Source organism: Suncus etruscus, chromosome 12 (assembly GCF_024139225.1).
Source record: "Suncus etruscus isolate mSunEtr1 chromosome 12, mSunEtr1.pri.cur, whole genome shotgun sequence".
Taxonomy (NCBI): domain Eukaryota; kingdom Metazoa; phylum Chordata; class Mammalia; order Eulipotyphla; family Soricidae; genus Suncus; species Suncus etruscus.
Window position 1 is genome coordinate 66,749,985 of NC_064859.1, and position 20,686 is coordinate 66,770,670.

At 44.6% G+C, this 20,686-nt stretch overlaps 1 protein-coding gene across 11 annotated transcripts in view; it reads right to left on the reverse strand.

Moving 5' to 3' along the window:
- MYT1L (myelin transcription factor 1 like) overlaps nt 1–20,686 on the reverse strand; it is a 476,191-nt gene that overhangs the window by 26,431 nt on the left and 429,074 nt on the right. For all 11 annotated transcript variants that reach the window (XM_049784897.1, XM_049784892.1, XM_049784887.1 and 8 more), the window contains 2 exons: nt 15,373–15,456; nt 13,400–13,621 (listed from right to left, as the gene is read on the reverse strand). In XM_049784897.1, the coding sequence (XP_049640854.1) occupies nt 13,400–13,621; nt 15,373–15,456 (306 nt within the window). The remainder of the gene's footprint in view (nt 1–13,399; nt 13,622–15,372; nt 15,457–20,686) is intronic.

Here is a 20,686-nt window from a genome sequence, read left to right on the forward strand (position 1 = left end):
AAAGGAAAAAGGAAACTTTGTCACCTCATCTCTCCCCAGATCAGTGCCATGTCCTCATAATGGAACTCGCACACAGTCTTCTGGAAAGTCGGGTGGTCATACAGTGTCCAGTGGCAACAGAATATCACGGCCAGTGTTCAGTGGTTACACAACTTCCTGGCAACCAGTGTCCTGAATCTAGTTGCTGTGACTCTTCCCACATGCATCCTCCCTGGATTAATCCATGGGTACCCTAACTGATCTGATGCTTTTTTTTTTCTTTTTTCTTTTTTTTTTTGCCACCCTGGTCCTCAACAAGACCTTTCATAAAACTCAAAACCAAAATCTTCTGAAAAACTCAAGGTTTTGCCATGTTTTACATCTCGTATATTTTTTTAAATTTACATTCCTGTTCAAAACAATTTCTTGTTCTTATATTAGGTTATGCGGATGTTACAGTATACAATGTCAAAGGAACACTTAATATTTTTCTATAAATGTTCATTTTCTCTGATTTTTTAAATGGGTTTCTTTGGTTATCCCTGGGGATGCTCAAGACTTACTCCTGATTTGGTTAGTGGTTACTCCCAGAAATCCTCAGGGGACCACATAGAGTGCTGGAGTTCAAACCTGGGTTAAAGCATTCAAGGCAAGCATTTTACCTACTGTACTATATTTCTGGCCCTTTTCTGAATTTTAAATTTATTTTGCTCTCTGTTGTATAACTATTTAGTGCTTTTCTTAAAAGATTATCTATTTATTTATTTACTGATTGATTGATTGATTATTGGTATATTGGCCACACCTAGTGGAGCTCAGGGATTACTCCTGGCTCTGCACTCAGACCATATGGGATGCTGGAAATTGAGCCAGTCCCTCTCAGGTCACCGCAGGCAAGGCAAATGCTCTACCACTGTGCTATATCTCCAGCCCTTTAGTGTCTTTTTTTTAATTTTAATTAATTTTTTAAGAATGACATTGAACTTTCTGTGTTCCTTTTTCTTTTGCTATTGCTGGTGTGGAATGCAAAGGAACCACACCAGGTGGCAATGCTCACTTGCAGGGCACACCTGGAGTGCCAGGGAAGATCACAAAGGCCATAGCAGAACTAGCACTCCGTTATGTGGGTGTTAGGGAATCAAACTCTCAGCACCAGGCAGGAAAGAGAGGTGCTCTACTGGTGAGCCACATCTGGGACCTACTTAAGTGCATTCTTGATTGGCTGCCACTTTTGTCCACAATTCCCATTCCTTATAGCAGCAGCCCTGGCCTTTCTCTCCTTCTCTGGTTGCATAGGCTCAATGCTTATAGTGGTCCCTGTTCATTTTCTCACTTAGCTCCTTCTGGCCTGTGTCAAGGTCTAGGTCTCCTACTGTGGACTGAGGGGTTGTGCATAGCATGCTCTCTGGAGCCCAGTTTTTTTGGCCAAGTTTCTCAACTAAGGGTCCAAAGATGACTCAATGGCAAAAGCTTTGGTCTTGCAATAGTAAGGAGCTGAATTCTCTGGCCTGTGTACTGCAAGAACTGAGCACAGTCTTTGCTGACTGGGACCTCTGGGTCCCAGTCCATGAATGACCTCTCATGGCCCTTGGTTGTCTATGCCTGAGCACTGTCGAAGATATATGAGTGGTGGCCAGTTGTGTTCCCCTATGAGCTTGTGTAAGAGTGCCACCAACTCACAACACACTTCAGCTAGCATGTGTGAGAGCACTCCAGCTGGAGTGTGAACGCTGGGGAGCACTACAACCAAGAGTGGGAGCATCCCCAAGCAAGCATGGGGGAACCCAGCAACAGCCAAGGGAAATGGATGGGCTGGAGGAGAGAAGCACTGTCTCTACTTCTTCTCTTGTATTGATCCTTATTGAAACCCAGGACTGCTCTGTAGATTTGGGTGTCCCTCTCACATCTCCCCTTTTCTCCTTTTTCTGCCTCCATCTCTGCCTCACTTGGAAGCAGAAAGCGACAGCTTCAGTCCTGGCTCCAATGCCTCCTTCAGCTTTGCAAGTCTTAGTTCCTTATAGGTGAATGGAAAGCTGTTCTCTGTTTAATTCTCATTTTGTGAATTTATCAAGCTCAATGTGACTTTCAGCTGCATGGACAACAAAGAAGTCAGTTTTGATTTTGTCTTGCAGGTGATACAGTACTAAACTGAGTATTCCTCTGGGTATATTGTGCCTACAACTAAAATATTGATATCCTAACTTCCAAAACCAATGATTTTGTAACTGTACACCTCATTTATATCTGGTCTGTGCTTAGAGTTTACTCCTGACTGTGTTCAGAGAATTGTATGTGGTGCTGGTTACTGAAGCTAGATTGGCCACTATCAGGACAAACTATCTCTCAGGCCTCATATTTGATTTTTCATTTTGGGGGGCATACCCAGTGAGACTCGGGGCTCCTGTCTTTGGGTCTAGGGGTCAATTTTGACAGTGCTCAGGAACCACATGTGGTGCTGGGGACTGAAACAGGGTCAGGGGCATATAAGAGAAGCGCTGCAACCCCTGTGCTATCTCTCCAGCTCTGTGTCTTTATTTGGAAATAAGGTATCAGCAGAAAATCAAGTGATGTGGATCAGACCTGGCTCCTGTGTCCTGGAGAGATGACGCAGACCCAGTGAGTCATATAATAAGAGAGACAGAGACTGGAAGGATAACTAACAGGGAAAGTCCAGGGGCAGGAAAGACCTTCCTGAGACCCTAGAGGGAGCAGACCCTGCCCTGTGCTTTATCTTCAGCTTTTGGACATGAGAATAGGATGTTTAATATTTGTGTCACTTAAGTGTGAGGGTAGTCTAGGATACTAATACAATCTAATCTGCTAACCAATTTAAGGCTCTCAGTCCAGGTTATTTTTCATTTTTTCTGTAAAATTTAACTCTTTTTCTTCTTCTTTTTTTTTTTTAGTTAATACCTGTTAGTGCTTTGAAGACCCTGGATGCCAGGGGTCTAACCTAGACCCAGCTGTTAAGTTATTTCTCTGGCTATCTTCTTTTTTAATATTGTCTCTTTTTTTTTTTTTGGTTTGTTTGGTTTTTTTTTGTTTTTTGTTTTTGGGCCACACCCGGTAACGCTCAGGGGTTACTCCTGGCTATGCGCTCAGAAGTCGCTCCTGGCTTGGGGGACCATATGGGATGCCGGGGGATCGAACCGCGGTCCGTCCTAGGCTAGCGCAGGTAAGGCAGGCACCTTACCTTTAGCGCCACCGCCCGGCCCCTAATATTGTCTCTTTTAATAACTGGTCTGTGAATGAACATAAACTTTTACCTAAATTGACTTAAATATCATGGACAAATGAGAAGACATTGTTTAATTTAGGACACCCCACAGTGCTGTGTTCACAGAATCAGGCACAGCTGTAGATTCAGGAGTGTGGATTCAGGATTCAGGCTGCCTATCCCCACTCTTGAGCTCCTCTTTGTTCTGTACCTGGTCAGGGAAGGATCTGAGCTCCTGGAGGAAAGGGCAGTGAAAAGGAACTGAATCGAGTGTAGATTGGAGTCCTGGGGAAGCTCATGACCAGGAGTGTTAAGGGCAGTAGGTTCATGGAGCTTCCAAGAAGTATGGGGAACACCTAAGCATGCAGTACGTCTAGTACAGACCAGTGCAGGTCAAAGATCCCAGTCTTTTTTGTTGTTGTTTTATTTTTGGTTTTTGGTTTTTGGGCCACACCCGGCGGTGCTCAGGGGTTACTCCTGGCTATCTGCTCAGAAATAGCTACTGGCAGGCACAGGGACCATATGGGACGCCGGAATTCAAACCAACCACCTTAGGTCCTGGATCGGCTGCTTGCAAGGCAAATGCCGCTGTGCTATCTCTCTGGCCCCAAAGATCCCCGTCTTATGTGAAACCTTGTGCTATGTGCACCTGAACTTGTGATCTGAAAGCCAGTGCTCTGGGTTCAGGATGTGGTTCCAGTGACAGAGCATATATCTTGCATGTAGAAAGTCCTGGATTCTATCCTACATGACTGAGTGTGTCTCCCTGAAAACATTCCAAAATAAGTCTTGGTCCCTCTGTTATAATGGCTCTTCTGAGCAAGCTAATTTCTGGTGCTCAAAGAATGAAATAGAGAAAACTCTGGAGGTGCAGGGGTTCTTTAGAGACTGTGGTCCTCCTCTGTGTAGCTCAGGGTACTTTTAGTTTGAATTCTAAATAGACTGAGCATCCTTGAAATAGGGATTTCAAGACCAGATACTGACAATATCCTAAACATAGCACACATTATTATTTTTGACCTTTTTTTGGTTTGGTTTTGGGACATACTCAGCAGTGTTCATAGGTTACTCCTGGCACTATGCTCAGTAATCATTCCTGGCATCCTTAGGGTATGTGTGTCTTCAGTATACCGTAGCTCCTTGCTCTTGGCAAATTTGACTTCCAGAATGTTTCTTTCAGCCACACGGCATCAGAGCTAAGCCCATGCAGGCTGGGAACACTATTTTAACTGTAGAGTGGTTAGAGCTAAAAGACAACACTTTACTGAGGTGCAAAAGCCTGGGGGTAGGCCAGCTCTGCTTGAAGCAAGTGTGTAAGCCTAACTGGACAAAACATTCCTGGACAGCACTTCTGTAAAAGTAGAAGGCCCTGGGCACATCAAAACCTATAAATCTCTTGGGCACAGCACAGAAGAGGACTTTGATTGAACCCAGAGCTTACTGACCAGCTCCCCATGATTCCCTGAGCAGAGATCTGGAAGTATGTTTCATACTGCTGTGGTGAGCTGCTGACCTGCCCAGTCCTCAGCTGATTCCTGTGCTCTGTGAAACCTAGGGAGATCCTGAGGGCTCACACCTGGCACCCATGTTTGGACACAGAATGGTGCTCCTGGATTTTTTAGGACACTTGGAACAAACTGGCTAGAAGGTCATTTAGGAAAGTCAGAACACAACTCAATGTGTCGCTGCTGGCTCTTTCTACAGGCTGCTGTGGAGTCGCTGTGCAGCCTAGGTGTATGCCAGATGGTGACTATCCACTCACAGACTACAGGATTGCTCTGCTTGAGCAACTACATAGGGACCTTCCACCTGCATCTTTTCATGGGCACTTTGAGTTCCCAACCTGAAACAGATGATGGAACTGAATACAGTGAATCTGAGTCACTCAAAGGCTGGTCTTTCTTAGAAGAAGGCATACCTGGTGGTGCATAGGAGCTACTCTGGCCTTGTTTAGGGAATCTTGTAGGTGTTGAGTTTCCAACACAGACCTCTTACATGTATAGCACATGCTCAATCCACTAAGATATCGCTCTGGCTTCTAAAGAATTTTTCTTAAGTCTGTGGTAGCAGTTAGGCCAAGCACTTGCAGGAAAAGGTTTGAGGATGCACAGTGAAAGGAAGTTTTAAGGGCAATGTGTTCTCTATACCATTGGGTGGCATTTTTTTTGGTGTGGGTTTCACTGTAGGCTCCAATGAATCCTCTCCTCATCCAGAGGTGCCACAGGGAAAGGCTGAGGAGAGGTCATTGTCTATGTCCATAAGCTTCCTTGCACAAATGACAGAGATGTGTTCCAGCAAGCTCCAGCACACCTCTCCTTCTTTTGTGGTTAAACCTCCACAGCCACTTAACACAAAGCTGGGCTTCTCAACCTGGCCTCCTCCTTAAAAGAGAAAATCCAGGACCAGAGAACAGGCTGAGGATGCCTGGGCTGGGGGTGGTGGTGGTGTGGGCACAGGGGCCGTCTTCAGGGAGCAGGAAGACAGCCAGGTTAGAGGAGATGAATCTAACAGCTTTATCTTTAGAGGCACAGCTCATTTTCTACAGTGGGAATCCAGCAAGATCTCAAATAGACTGGAGTGTGGTGTGGAATAAAGTGTTTCTCATCTTCAGCCTTGTAGCATGTCCCCTCCTAAAGTAGGGTAATCTGAACCCTCTCACCCTCCTCCTCTCCAACAGATTACAGGTAAACCCTAAATGTAGGAGACCTTTCTTTTTGTTTTGTACAACGACACATGATCCTTTCAGGGTTCTGTCTAAAACAGAAATTGTCCCTGGCCCTGGGCATAACTTCCCTGGACCTTCCATCAACTTCTGGACCAGAGGCATAGGAGGAACAGGGTCCTCTGTGTGAGGAAAAGACAGAGAGGTTGACCCCCTCCCCAAAAGGTGAGTTTTTAGGGAGGCCCCAAGAAAGCACAGGCAGAGTAATCCTGAGCAGCAGGCCAAAGGTTGCCTGCAGCCTGGATCATGATTGTTAAATCCTACAATGTGGAATTTGTCATTAGAAAAAAACTCACGAAAAAAATAGTTGATCTACTGTCCTCTGGCTGAATGTACTGTCCTTGTGACAGCAGCCAAGTTTATAGCCCTAAAAAAGTGACAAAGGCCTTCCTTTGGATTCTGAGAGCTAACAGAAGTTTGAATGAGAGTGCATATGCCTTCAGTAAGGCCAATTCCTTGAATAATGTAAGAAGGAAGTCCTGAGCTGGGTCTTCTTGTATAGAGATGAGTAGAATGCAAGTGGCTCTAAGGACAGACCTGGGTTGTATGCCAGCTTTTGTCCCTACTAGCTAGGTGCCCATGGGAAAGTATTTATTTCTTGGAGTTTGTTTCTCATCTCTACAAAGGAAACTATAAGGATTCCAGGATGTGTATGTTTTATGTGTGCTTATAAAAACAACACAGTTCAGCATTGTAGACAGGTAGAATGGTTAATGGTTTGCTTCTGGGCTCTCGAAGACATCGCTTCCTAACGTCACTTGGGTGAACCGTATTTGTCTCGCTTCTCCTGGATGAACTACATTGCTTGACATTCTTTGAATTAAGTGATACCATAGTTTCTACTATGGGATATCCTCTAAGATTATGAATACTTCCCACTGGGAGCCTTCTGTTTTACACATTCTGGCTATAGATACAGAGAATCCTTGAAAAATATACTGAAGATAGTCCAAACTCTTGACCCCATCAACTGTGCAATTTGAGCATGGAATGAACGTCCACTCTGTGGCAGCCAGTTTTGACATATTGTTATGGGAGTGAGACTGTTGTGACTATTTTGTACACTAAATGAAATGACTTTTTATAAAGCTAGTTCACCCTGTAAGTACTCACTAGGGTGACTTATGTTTACTATACTTTTCTTTGGAAATATGAAACCAAAGATGATAAGAGCTGTGTCCTCTCATATAGTGGGTGACAGAGGGGCTGACAATAAATATGTTAGATTGTATAACCCAAGTGGAATTAAGATAGTCCAGTCAATGTTTACCCAAGTGTATGATATCACAAGCCCCCACCCCAGCAGATGGTGTGCTAGAATAATCTATAGTGACAGTACTAGCTTTTGATAAATTAGGGCCACTTTTGTTTTATCACTGAACTAAGACACATTGTCAGGGTTGGAGTGGTGGCACAAGCAGTTGGCATTTGCATTACATGTACTAACCTAGGACAGACTGTGGTTTGATCTCCCAGTGTCCCATGTAGTCCCCCAAACCAGGAGCAATTTCTGAGTGTATAGCCAGGAGTAACCCCTGAGTGTCACTGGGTGTGGCCCCCCAAAAAGAAGACACAGTTCCAAGGTGTACTGGGTGACTAGATTTTCTGAATAGGGAGCTGTGCAAACCTCTTGTTTAGGTTATTATGGCAAATAAATATATTAGTTTACATACACATGTAGTTTTAGCAGAAAAAAGCTTCTCATCCTACCCTCCCACTTCATGTCCTTCTCCTGTATCTGTGACCCCACTTGTGCACTAAATCTCCCCACTTCACCCATGCCTGCTGAGGATCTTTCCACTATGGCGGAGCCCAGCCAGTGGTCCCCCAAGGTAGTTCACAGCCAAGGACCTCTCTTCCAGCCTCCCACCCCAGTTTCTCTCCCTCTGCCTTGGGCAGCTGTGTGCTACTCTTAGGGTAGCCACTGGGGTTACAACAAAGTGGCCCTGTAGTTGCTCCCCTAAATCTTGTCTTGGATACTACAGGGACCCCCTGAGGAGGAAATGAGGGTGAGCAAGTTTGGTAAGACCTGGAAACCACAGACCTGTTTCTGATTCATCTCCAGATGAATCTCCAGATGCTTTTGTTAGAAAATGATGATTGTGTAACTAGGTTGTCACAACTTTGAGGGGAATGAGGAAGAAAACAAGAAAGATATGTTTTCATTGAGAGGCTGTTTTCTTAACAGATGGGATATTTCTCAATGGGGCCTTTGCAGACACTCCTCAGATCTAGACATTAAAGTTTTTTGGTAGTCAGTTGACGCCAGAGAACATGTGGCCAAGACCTCTAAGGGGAGAGAGCTTAGGCCTCTGCTGGATGTTTTGCATGCCTATCATCCTCCTTACTTGGTTTGTAAGCATCACACTTCCATGCAGAACATGAGTCTGAGACCCAGTGAAATGTGGGATCAGAGAAGTGGAGATCACAGATAGCAGCAGAAAGATGGATGTGCCACCTGCTACAGAGGGCTAGATTTGGGAGACATGCTCGGGGGTACCAGCCAGACCAGGAAGAGGGCATGATCACTGCCATCTGAGGGAATCGCATGTACAGAGCTGAGAACAGAAGGGTTCACCCTCCTCCAACTGAGGAGAAGGTTATTCAGAAAGGCCATGGTACAGTTTGAGAAAATTAAAAAATATATTCTGGAGGGTGTGTGTGAAATATTCTGGAAGTTGGGGAGAGAGCTCAGCAGGTTGAAGCTAAAGCCTTGCATACTCTTGAGGTCCTGAGGATCCTGGTAGGAGCACCTCTAGGCCTGAGCACAGCCACACTATCAGATTGAGCCTCGAATCATCAGGATCACACAGTGTTCCTTTCAGAACCTTAGGACCTGTGCACACTGCTGGAGATAATCCTCAGTTTTCCTTCCTACCCCCTCACCCCATGCAAAACAAAGTTCTGGAGATGAGAGTGAGCAAATTTAAGGCACTGAAACTGTGCACCTAAAAATGTTGACTGTGGTATGAGGTTTCCCATTGCACCTGAAACAAAAATGTGATGCCCTCAGCTCCCAAACCTGCTCCTCCCTTGGTCCAAAGGGAACCTTCTGGCACAGACTTACTGACGCCTGCCTGCTAACCAGGGTCAGTTCACTGGATACCAGCGGGCTGTGGCCTTTGCTCTAGGACCCTGGATTCCCGTTTCAAGCTCAGAGATAACTAGAGGGAGCAGCCGAGACTGTTCTGAGGAAGCTTTTACCATGACATTAAGCACCATCAGCTAGCTGCCAGCAGTGGGGAGGGGCTGAATTCAAGCCACCTTTGCAGCTGTGTCCCCCAGAGACTCAAATCTCCAAAAGCAGCACTTTGACCCTGTCCCGCACAAGCTTTGGGGCTCAGAAAAGAGAGGTGTTTTGGAGCCCGCTGGCTTGGGATCCAGATGTAGATAGGCCCTGGGGAAAGTGTGAACAAAAGTGCTAAGGGCTGAGCCACAGTCAAGGCTCTGGTAGCATCAGATGGAGGCAGGAGACTGGCTTTGATAAGGGAGAGTGCCAGCAAGTTATGTCTGTCAGGAGTGACCATTACCACCAAATAGGGCCTGGCTCCAAGACTCCAGGGCATGTGCTTGGCCAAGCTCCCCTCTCTGCAGAAACCCTCGGGGAAAGGTTGCCTTTGGAGAAAAGCAACAGGGAAGGCCAGACACTAAGAATTTTCCAGATTTCTCGGTCTTGTCAAGCAAGAAAAAACAAGACCAAACGAAACGTCCAGGAAACTCAAGTGACCCCACAGGTGATGGCCAGGGATGCTCAGGGATCTCAGGTTAAGAATTCGGAGCCAGGGGCTGGAGAGATAGCATGGAGGTAGGGTGTTTGCCTTGCATGCAGAAGGACGGTGGTTCGAATCCTGACATCCCATATGGTCCTCCAAGCCTGCCAGGAGCGATTTCTGAGCGTAGAGCCAGGAGTAACTTCTGAGCGCTACTAGGTGTGACCCCGTACCCCACACCCAAAAGAATTCGAAGCCAACTTCCTGTTCTAGCTACACTCTGAACTGAACAAGCCAGGGGGTTGAAGGGTGGGGGAAGAAAGGTAGAAATAATTTATCAGGCAAGGATACCTCTCAGGATGGGCTTCTTACAAAAAATATTGTGACTTTTTGGGGGGGGGGGTTGATAACACTTGGAGGTGTTTGGGAGCTATTCTTTTTTTTTTTTTTTTTTGTTTTGGGGCCACACACGGTGACGCTCAGGGGTTACTCCTGGCTCTATGCTCAGAAATCGCTCCTGGCTTGGGGGACCATATGGAATGCTGGGGATTGAACCCAGGTTTGTCCTGGGTTAACTGCTTGCAAACAAAAGCCCTACCATTGCACTATTGCTCTGGTCCCTAGGGAGCTATTCTTGGCCCTGTGCTCAGAAAACCATATTTGGTGCTGTGGATAGAATTAGGTGGACCACATGCAAGGAAGAGTAAGTGCCTTAATCCCTGTACTATCTCCCAGTCTCACAAATAACTACTTTGACTATAGTACAATAATTCAATCGAGAGTTTGGAAACAGGAACAAATCCATATACCTAAATTTTTTTTAGAAATTCTTTTAAGATATAAAATTTTTTTGGAGGTTGGGAGTGCTTACATTTATTTTTTTATTTTAATTTTTGGGCCAGTGATGCTCAGGGATTACTCCTGGCTATGAGCTCAGAAATCTCTCCTAGTTTGAGGGACTATATGGGAGTGCTGGGGGATCTAAGCTTGGTCTGTCCTGAGTCAGCCATGTGCAAGGCAAATGCTCTACCACTGCGTCATCACTCTGGCCTTGAGGAATGCTTACATTTAATCAGAGAGCAGAAGCTTGCTTCAAGAGAGCAAAGCATATGCATCTTCTATATAAATATAAATGTATAAATATGTATATAACTATATATACATATATGTACCTATGTCCTATGTATGTCCCATGAGCATGTGACCCAGACTACAATAAGAAAATAAAAAGAAGAGTTTGCTAAATAGGTGGATGGGGAGAAGTTGAGAACCTTAAGTTATTGATGTGGGGAGTTGACACTTGTGTTTTAGGACTTGAAACAGTAAAATTCTAATACTCTGTTATCAACAACATGGTAGGCTATGATGAATAAATTTAAAAATTAATAAAATTTTCTATGATAGGCAAAACAAATTTTTTTTTTCTTTTTGTTCATACCCGGTGTATCCAGAGGTTACTCCTGGCTCTGTGCTCAGAAATCGCTCCTGGCAGGCACAGGAGACCTTATGGGATGCCGGGATTCAAACCACTGTCAGTCCTCGGTCGGCCACTTGCAAGGCAAACACCCTACTACTGTGCTATCTCTCCAGCCTCAGAAAAAAACAAATTTTAAGAGGAATTTTTGGAAGGTATTTTGATGGATTCTATCTTTTAAGATGAAATGGTTTTGCCTCTAGGGTTATATCTTAAGGATAAGCTAGGATTATATCTTAAGGAATATGCAGAATCTGCAGAGGGATGTTTACCAGATTCTTGGAGACCCAAGTATTCAAAGGAACAGAAAGCCTTGTGCAGGCTGGAGCACTCTTCTAGAGTGATGGAGGTAGTGTGGATAGATGGAGGCAGTTTGGATTCATGTGTCCAAGGATAGTGCTCAATTCCTGTGTCTTATGTAGGAAATAGGGAAGACCTTGTCCAGGCAGATATAGAAGCTTTGTTTGCATGCAAAGAAGAAGAAATGTTTCGGGGTCCAGGGAATGTGTGCCTGTCCTTTTCAGGATGCTTTGAAAATAGTCAGCCCAAGTAGTGAGCAGGGAGGTTGCTGGAAGAAAGGGCAGCACTTCCCTCTTCAAGACCACTTATGAGGTGTGAGGTTATTTGGGGAGGGGGGGAAGGAGGGCACACCCAGCAAGCACTCAGGGGTTAATCCTAGTTCTGCACTCAGAAATCACTCCTGGAAGGCTCAGGGGACCACAAGGGTTATCAGGGTTACAACCCAGGTCAGCCACATGCAAGGCAAATGCCCTATACATTGTGCAATCACTCCGGCCCCAAGAGATGTGAGTTTTAGACCTGAGCAGGATTTTCTCTTACAATGCCAATACCCCTTTAAAAAGTGGGTCTGTTGACTCTGGACCCATGTTCTTGCTGACATACTTTCTTCCCTTTCAGTTTACATGTTCAATATTACTTATTCTGGGTGGGTGAAGCTGTTGTACTGTCTGAGCCTACAAACCCAGTATCTGCTTGTGCAGAAAACAGTGTCACAAAGCAGCAGACAGGCTCCAGCTGCCCTACAAAAATTAGGTAGTATGTGAACTGGTGTTGTGTGTGGTGGCATCAGGCTTCCTCCTGCATGTCCTTCCTCAAGCTGGGGCCTATGAAACCTGACTCTAGAAGAAGGATTGATGGCTAGCAACACCACCATGCCTAGTTCCTTAATTCTTCTACAGTGAGTCTGTCCAGCACCATTAAACTCAAAAAACAGACTTTTCTAAGGAACATCTAGTGGTATCTATTTCTTTTCTTCTTGTCTTTGTTTGTGGTGACATCCGGCAGTGTTCAGGGCTAGGCCTGGTTCTGTGTTCATGGATCACATCTGGCCAGATATAGTGGACCCTACAGCTTGCTGTGGAATAAGCTTGGGTCAGCCAAGTGCAAGGCAAGAACTCTGCCCATGGTATGACTTCTCTGGCCCTTTCCTTGTTTATTGGGGCTGTGTATGTGCAGGGAAGATCTTTAATTCCTTCCTTCCTTCCTTGCTTCCATCCTTCCTTGCTTCCTTCCTTCCTTCTCTTCTTTCCTTTCTCTTCCTTCCTTCCTTCCTTCCTTTTTCCTTCCTTCCTCCTTCCTTCCTTCCTTCCTTCCTTCCTTCCTTCCTTCCTTCCTTCCTTCCTTCCTTCCTTCCTTCCTTCCTTCCTTCCTTCTTTCTTTCTTTCTTTCTTTCTTTCTTTCTTTCTTTCTTTCTTTCTTTCTTTCTTTCTTTCTTTCTTTCTTTCTTTCTTTCTTTGTAGGCCATAGCTGGCAGTGACTTGGACCTACTCCTGGCTGTGCTCTGGAGACCATATGTTATGCAGGGGACCAACCCAAGTGGACTGGGTGCAAGGCAAGGCCATCCCCGCCTGCTGCACTATGTTGTATTCCCAGTCACACATATTTCTTTATAGATGAAGCCAATGGAAAAGTTTATGGTGTTGTCAGGCTCTTTATAAATTTTCTCATGTGCTCAGACCTTAGACATTCAGAGTGGTTCTGTAGCAATGCTGGGAGCCACTTGTTGGAGCTGCCTTCACATTCCCCACCAAATGGATGGCTAAAACCACAAACACTCGTGTGTGTGTGTGTGTGTGTGTGTGTGTGTGTGTGTGTGTGTGTGTGTTGGATTGAAAGATGCAATTCCTGATGAAATATTCTTGAAAACTACAGCCCTATGGAAAGCAGAGTGAGCTGGTGCCTTTCGATTTACGGTCATTTTCTCCCAGCTTCCTACTGGGCCCTGCTTTGGTTTGGTGTCACGGTTGGGGGGTTGCAATCTCGGGGTACACACTAACCTCCGGTGTGTGAGGAAGCTACCGCTGACGTGTCCAGAACCGTCGCATCCCGGCGTGGGGCAAGACATGCCCTCCGTCTTGACCGATTTCCAGGAGAACTGTGAGCCATTGAGGTACCCGTCCTTTTGCCTCTTGGCTGCCAAGGGGCATCCCGAGGCGCTGCGGTGGGAGGCATATTTCCCGGTGATGTGGCCCTGGCCGTCACAGCCCGGCACGGGACACCTGGACGGAGGACAGAGAAGACACACTTTACCATCGCGCTAAGAGGGGTACCTGGCAATTCGAGAACTAAATCCCCAACACTCAAACCATACGAGCGAACTGTAAGTCGCAATCCAACATCTCCACCTGGTGGCATGATGGAAAAATAGACCGTCGGAAATGGGAAAAGGAAGATAGAAAGCATCTCTTGAAAAGCTCCTTTTGAAGAAAAAAAAACGAAAGAAAGAAAAGAAAAGCTCTTTTGGGGATGGAATCATACATGCATACATGATGGTGCAAATGTGTAGGTCATTAGGAGATCGCAGGATTATTTTTAAAGGGTAATATTAGACTCCCATATTCTCCCCAAGCTCTAGAGATCTTTACTTGGTGCTGTTGTCTGGAGGACAAACCACAGTGTCAGACAGGAGTCTGAGCAGCAGTGATGACATTTAAATAAGGTCTGCGAAATGCTGTAGCATAAAATAAACTAGATACTTTTGTTTTGTTTTCTTAGAATTATTTTTACATTTATTTTCGATGGGGTCACATACATCCTTGCTCAGAGATTACTCCTGGCTCTGTGCTCAGGAATTACTTCAGGCAGGGAAGGAATCCTGGTTTGCTGCATGGCAGGCAATTTTTTTTAATAAATGGGAAAACACTAAATGATTGGTTTTACATTTAACAGAAGGCTTCTCTAGGCAACCCTCATTTCTCAGGTTATAGTGAAAGACTGAGAATACCAGATGGAAATGAAGCATTTTCTCTGTGGTTTAATGTTCTTATAGGCCTCCAGGATGGTGGGTCCCTGTCTCTTTTATTTTTTACAGCTAAGTTTTTACTCTATAGAATTTATCATTTATCTTGCTAAACTTATCTTAAATTTTTTTCTTGATAAATTTATCTTGGATAGTTGGTAATTTTAGTTTTAATTTCATTAAAAATATTTTTTTTAGTGTTTCTGTTTTGGGGCAAAATTCAGCAATGCTCATGGGTTACTCCTGACTCTGCACTTGAGAATTATTCCTGGCAGTATGCGGAGGACATATGGAATGCCTGAGATTGAATTTTATGCAAGACAAGCGCCCTACCCATTGTACTATCACTCTGGATCCTTTAATGCTTTATTTCTCTAAAGGTATTGAGTAATGTTAGCATTCTATCACTGTGTTTAATCTTTTGAACTTTTGTTAATAGTTGGGCCAGGATGATATTATTTTTACAGAAAGCAAAAGCCCTAGACTGTCTTTGAGGGGTGCAGAACAAAACAAAATGATTCTCATAATTTACAGAGGCAGCAAATGTTGCCTTCTGTGTGTGAGGACTAAAACTTCCACAAATCTGCCTTTCATAGAACCTGAAACTGCACCAGGGTGCAGAGAGCAGTCTCTTTGCTTTTGGTTACTCAGAACACTTGAGTGATAGACATGCATTGATTCCATTACCTGTAATGCAAGCAATAATTCCTTCGGTCAATTTACAGACAGACAGCGTATGGCTTTCAATGAAATCTTTTGACAAATCTGGCTGTGCTCAGGACTTACTCCTGCCTCTGTACTCAGAGATACTTCCTGGTATCTCGGGGGATCATATTGGATGCCAGGAATCTATCTTTCCAGCCCTGTGGACTTAAACAACCTGTCTAGACATGGAATTGAGTAAAATCTTAAGTAATGCCCAAGAAGGTCTCAATGCCCCCTCTCTGCCATGCACTAAGGCAGGGTGCTGCCCTCCCTGCCTGCAGCTGGGCAGGGCTCCAATGCACGCACCTGATTGGCTCCTGGTCTTCTTTATCTTCTTTGCTCTGTGCTATCCGGATGCCACTCTTCTTTGCTCTGGGGCAACCTGAAAGGCTAAAGCAGAAGCGCTCATTCAGAAAACAGTCCAATCCTGAAAGGCTCCTTCACAAATGGCACTTTCTGAAAATACAGTTCACAATTTTCATTAAAAAATCGTCTTTGTTCAGATAACATGACTATATCAGTGTTAATGTTTCTGGTGAAGCTGTACACATTTACTGCATTATAACACCATGAAAGTGTCCATGATCCTCCAACCCTGTCCTTAAGTGATTCTTAGTCCATCTCTTCTCCTCACCTCCTTTCCCCACTTCGTAGTCATGCCAATTTAGTAATACAAGGTTAAGGACACACACAGGTTTTTTGACTGGATTCTCTGCAGAAACTGGTGCTTTGTGGGTTGGAAACCAATATTCACAGTGTCTTGATCAGAGCCTTTGCAAGGGAACAGCACAGGCCTGATAACAGAAAGACACAGGCAGACAGTGGAAGTTGGAGCAGGCAGATGTCACTGGAAAAGTAGAGGACATGGGCACAGAGCAAGGGGTGACCCTCTCTAAGAACCAGACACCTGCCAACTCTCATTCCTGGCACCATTCTCTGCATTTTGGCAGATAGTTCAGTGCTGTGACCCATTCCCAAGGATGGCAAGTGCTCGGCCTCTGTGTCTGCTGCGGGTACACTGGACATCAAACACGCTTGTTTTCTTTCATTTTTGTTAACAGATGCCTAGATCTACCTATAGAAAAACTTCCCATGGGTACAAAAATACTCATCCATCTATTTTCTGTTCACAATAGACTAACAACTGGTGATTTTGCAGACAAGTGTCTAGTAGAACATAGAGAAAAGTGAATTCTTGGCTCCACATTGAGAGGTTTCCTGTGATGCTTTGACACAAGGAGGACTCCACCAGGCACTGAGACATGGCCTTTTGCCTGCTCCAGCTATTCCCCCCCCCATACCTCTTGAGCTTAGGTTGAGTGTTTTTCTGGGTAGTTCTGGTTTCTTTTCAAACACACTGGTTCTCAGGGAAGGGCCTATCCTGTCACATTTCACACCAGTTTCAATTTACTCAGCACTTTTTAACTATGCTGTGAACTGACCTGGTTGGTTGCTCCTGGGTAAAGCAGCATCCATGGGCAGAGAATAGAGTGAGTGTTTCCAAACCCTGCCATGGCTCTGGACTGCAGAAACAGAGACCACCTGCTTCTATTATGATTCCACCAACCCCAGTCACCCTGGGGTGAGGCCTGCCTCCATTTGCTGCTCCCCTTCTCTTCCTTTTATAGCAGAACAGAAGAAGTGACTAATTTCATCTGCTTCCTTCCTCTTTCTTCTCTTTACTGAGAGTTTGCAAAGCAGGACCTGTATTTCCCTTCCTTATGCTCATGTCCATGGCACAGCTGTCTGGTTATTGATCTCAGAAGGCTATGTTATGGGTCCTGTGGATCACTATGGCCTTTGCTGTGGTTATTAGTGGCTTCTGTGTGGTGTGACCATTGAGGGCTGCTGAGCCTTCTTTCCAGAGCTGCCCCCAGCATGCCACATGCCCCCATGATTTCTGTGACTAGAAAATCCTTGCTTCCTTGTGAAGCAGAGTCACTTTTGTCACTTTTGCCCAGTTTAACCAAATTTCTCATTGGCTTCCTCCTTCCCAGCCTGCAGAGCTGTGGCAAAGCTCAAGGATGCAGACTCTTGAGACCAGGCTGAGTTTCTCACTCTCTTCTGCTACTCAGAATGAAACACACTGACTGATCCCATTCATTGGTCTTCTTAAAGGCCTGACTCCAGGTATTCATTGGTTTCAACAACCCCAAATCCATGGTCTCAGGTTTCATATGCACCTAGTTAGGTGGTTATTTTACTTATTGTGAAATTTCACACAGGAAGGAAACAAGAGAGATTTTTAAAATTAGGAATAGTGTAGTAAAAACACTGACTAACATTGAGAAACTTTCTCCTTGAGACCCCGAAATGAAACCCATCTCATGCTACCAACCAGACCCTAGTCTAATGCTTCTTGACAAAATTCTAGGCCCAGAACCATCTGGTCGCCTGCAGGTGGGAGCAGTGATGAAGAGAAGAGCATAGCATGTGGTGTTGGTGCAATTATGCATTCTGTCCCTGTCTGCTCCATGAATTTCTTTTCTTTTCCATGTTCCAGGGGAAAGAGAGCCATGTTCCTAGCTCTAATGAGAAGAGAACATGGGAGGATGATGCAGGAACATTGCACAGAGGCACCTCCCACTTCTCACCACCTTATTTTCTCTTTGCAACTTCTTTAGGATCAAAAATAAAACATGATGAAGTAATTTAGCCATTTTCTCCTTTTGCTGGACCTCAAATGTTCCCAGAACATGGGCTCAGAAATGGTCCTCTTTCTTTCTTTTTTTTTTTTTTTTTTTTTGGTTTTTGGGCCACACCCGGCAGTGCTCAGGGGTCACTCCTGGCTGTCTGCTCAGAAATAGCTCCTGGCAGGCACAGGGGACCATATGGGACACCGGGATTCGAACCAACCACCTTTGGTCCTGGATCGGCTGCTTGCAAGGCAAACGCCACTGTGCTATCTCTCCGGGCCCTGGTCCTCTTTCTTTGCTCAAGGCCTTGGAGATTTGGCAGTTCTTAGTTTTTGAGCCCAGTTTTCATTTGTAGGAAGTGTGATACTGGTCCCCCTACTTCTATTTCCCTGAGTGCCAAAAGCACAGGCACAAGTGACTCTAATCCTTGTGTCTCTTTCCATCCTTCCTCCTTATACCTTCCTGCTTGTACCATAAGACACTCAAAATCAATGCCTTTAAACAAACTTAACCCAGGAGGCTCCTGGATCTCGGAGAGCAACACAATTCACCTATGTGTGAAGCCTAGAATCTTCATTTGTTGGCCCTTTCTCTCCTTTCTTCAGCACCTATGAACCTGTTCTGTTACATTGCAATGATTACTCAAGTTTCTTCCCATCACTTTCACACAGTCACCCAAAATCTCACCCTTCCCTCCCAAGTGCATTTGAAATGCCAATCATGTTCTTCTCTTAGCACTTTCTGCTGCAAACCACCCCATTTCTTAGGGGAGAGGAGTCTGTATGTTCTATTGAATTTAACTTCTATAAGTTATCATAAATTCAGCAGACTCTTCAAACAAGTTTCTACATAGAGAATCTGGAATGCACTAATACAAACTCCAGCGAAACTGAACTAATCACACTCATTCCAATGTACTTTGATTTTGTGGTTGTTGTTGTGGTTTCTAGACATGTTTTAATGCTGCTTCTTTGCTAGGAGAGTCTCTGCCTCTGGCTTCTCTGACTCTTCCTTGACTCAGTTCAAGTCTCAGGGCCTCCTTCTGGCTTTCTTCTCATCCCTTCCTGGTCTTATTTAGGATCTCTCTGATTTACAATATAAGTGTTTCACACTCTATCTTGCCTTTTTATTTTGGGGGGGTAGGTGCACCAAGTAGTGCTGAGGAATTTCAGGGGCCTTACGAGAAATTCTAATTGAACTGGTGGTTCAATGCAAGAGCTTAAGAAATGATGCCACTCAGGTCTCATGGTGCTTGTGATCCTCTCTTGGTACTGGGGGCCTTTAGGGTCACACTTAGTGGTAGTTGGAGGAACAAGTAGTGCTAGGACTGGAACTCAGGTCAGGTGCATGCTAGGCATGTGGCCTAACTGCTGTAGTACCTCCTAGCCTCTTGCTTATTTGTATGTCTTTTTTCTCCAATAGGCAATATCAATATATTTATATATTATAATTTTAATCATAATATAATTCTTGTTGTTCCTTAGCTTCTGGCATACAGCATTTGGTCAATTAGCATTTAGTAAATATACCATATTAGGATTTTAATCTGACAAGGGCTTTGTTCTAAAGATGAACAGTTTTGTTTTTGTTCTATTTTTTTGGGGGGGGGGGCGCGTCACACCTGGCAGTGCTCAGGGGTTACTCCTGGCTCTACGCTTAGATCACTCCTGCCAGGCTCGAGGGACCATATTGGGTGCTGGGATTTGAACCACCATTCTTCTGCATGCAAGGCAAATGCACTACCTTCATGCTATCTCTCTGGCCTCTAAAGATAAACAATTTTATAGATAGAAAGAATACTTCTCACAATATACTGTGATTAATATAATTAATATAATATACTTATCATAGTATGCTGGTCACTAATCAGGGAGTTATATGTAAATGCATCTTTACTTGGTATTTTATACATTTTGGAAACACTGGCAACACTTTTAAAATTCATGTATTCTCCAGGAAGGAAGTGCTGGGCTGTATAGTGATGAACAGTCTAAGATGAAGTGGCCTGAACAACAGGAAGCTAAGACCCTGAGTTAGAAGGCAGTGTGCTCTACAGCTTCTAGAAAAGAAATAGAGCCAGCTGGTCACCACCCTTTGCTTACATGTTACCCTTATGAAAGCTGAGGTTGCCAATGACAGGCAAAGCCATTGCATTCTTGTTTTAACTGCCAGCCAAAGCACACTGGGACTGAGTAGGAGCTATAGATGCTGGCATCATCCTGGAAATTTCTGCCATCTATGATTGCTGAAGAGCGAAATAGAAGTGACCCAGTAGAAATGGAATGCATGGGGGGGGGGGGCCGGAGAGATAGCATGGAGGTAAGGCGTTTGCCTTCCATGCAGGAGGTCATCAGTTCGAATCCCAGCGCCCCATATGGTCCCCTCTGCCTGCCAGGAGCAATTTCTGAGCCTGGAGCCAGGAATAACCCCTGAGCACTGCCGGGTGTGACCCAAAAAAACACACACAAAAAAAAAAAAAAGAAAGAAAAAGAAATGGAATGCATGTATGTGGGTCCTTATGTTTTAGACAATTTAACATTGGGTCTCTGTACAAATTCTTCATGAGTGATAAAGATAAGACTTATCTTGTCAGAGATCCTATTGAGTGCATGTTTATTATAGCTCTGGCCCATGGTAAGTGGATTCTTTATTAGAGAACATCGGGGAAACCTGAAGGCACTGTCACTCTATCATATGGTCATAGTGTGTCTGCAGGAATCAGATTCTAGTAGCACTCAATGAAGAAAACACAGTTTTTTTCTTATCCTGGTGCACATAAAGGGTCTTTGAGCCATAGCAAAGGAATTCCAAGATTCCTGTGTATGAGACTTAGAGCACATCTGAACTGCTGAAAAAGGTCAACCTGAGGAAAAGATTAGAGCAAAGAGGACTGAAAAACAAAAAGGATCTGTGAGAAAAAGTTGAAAAGGTGGATTATTGTTTTGTTACTTTGTTTTTATTTTGGAACCAAAGCTGTGATATTC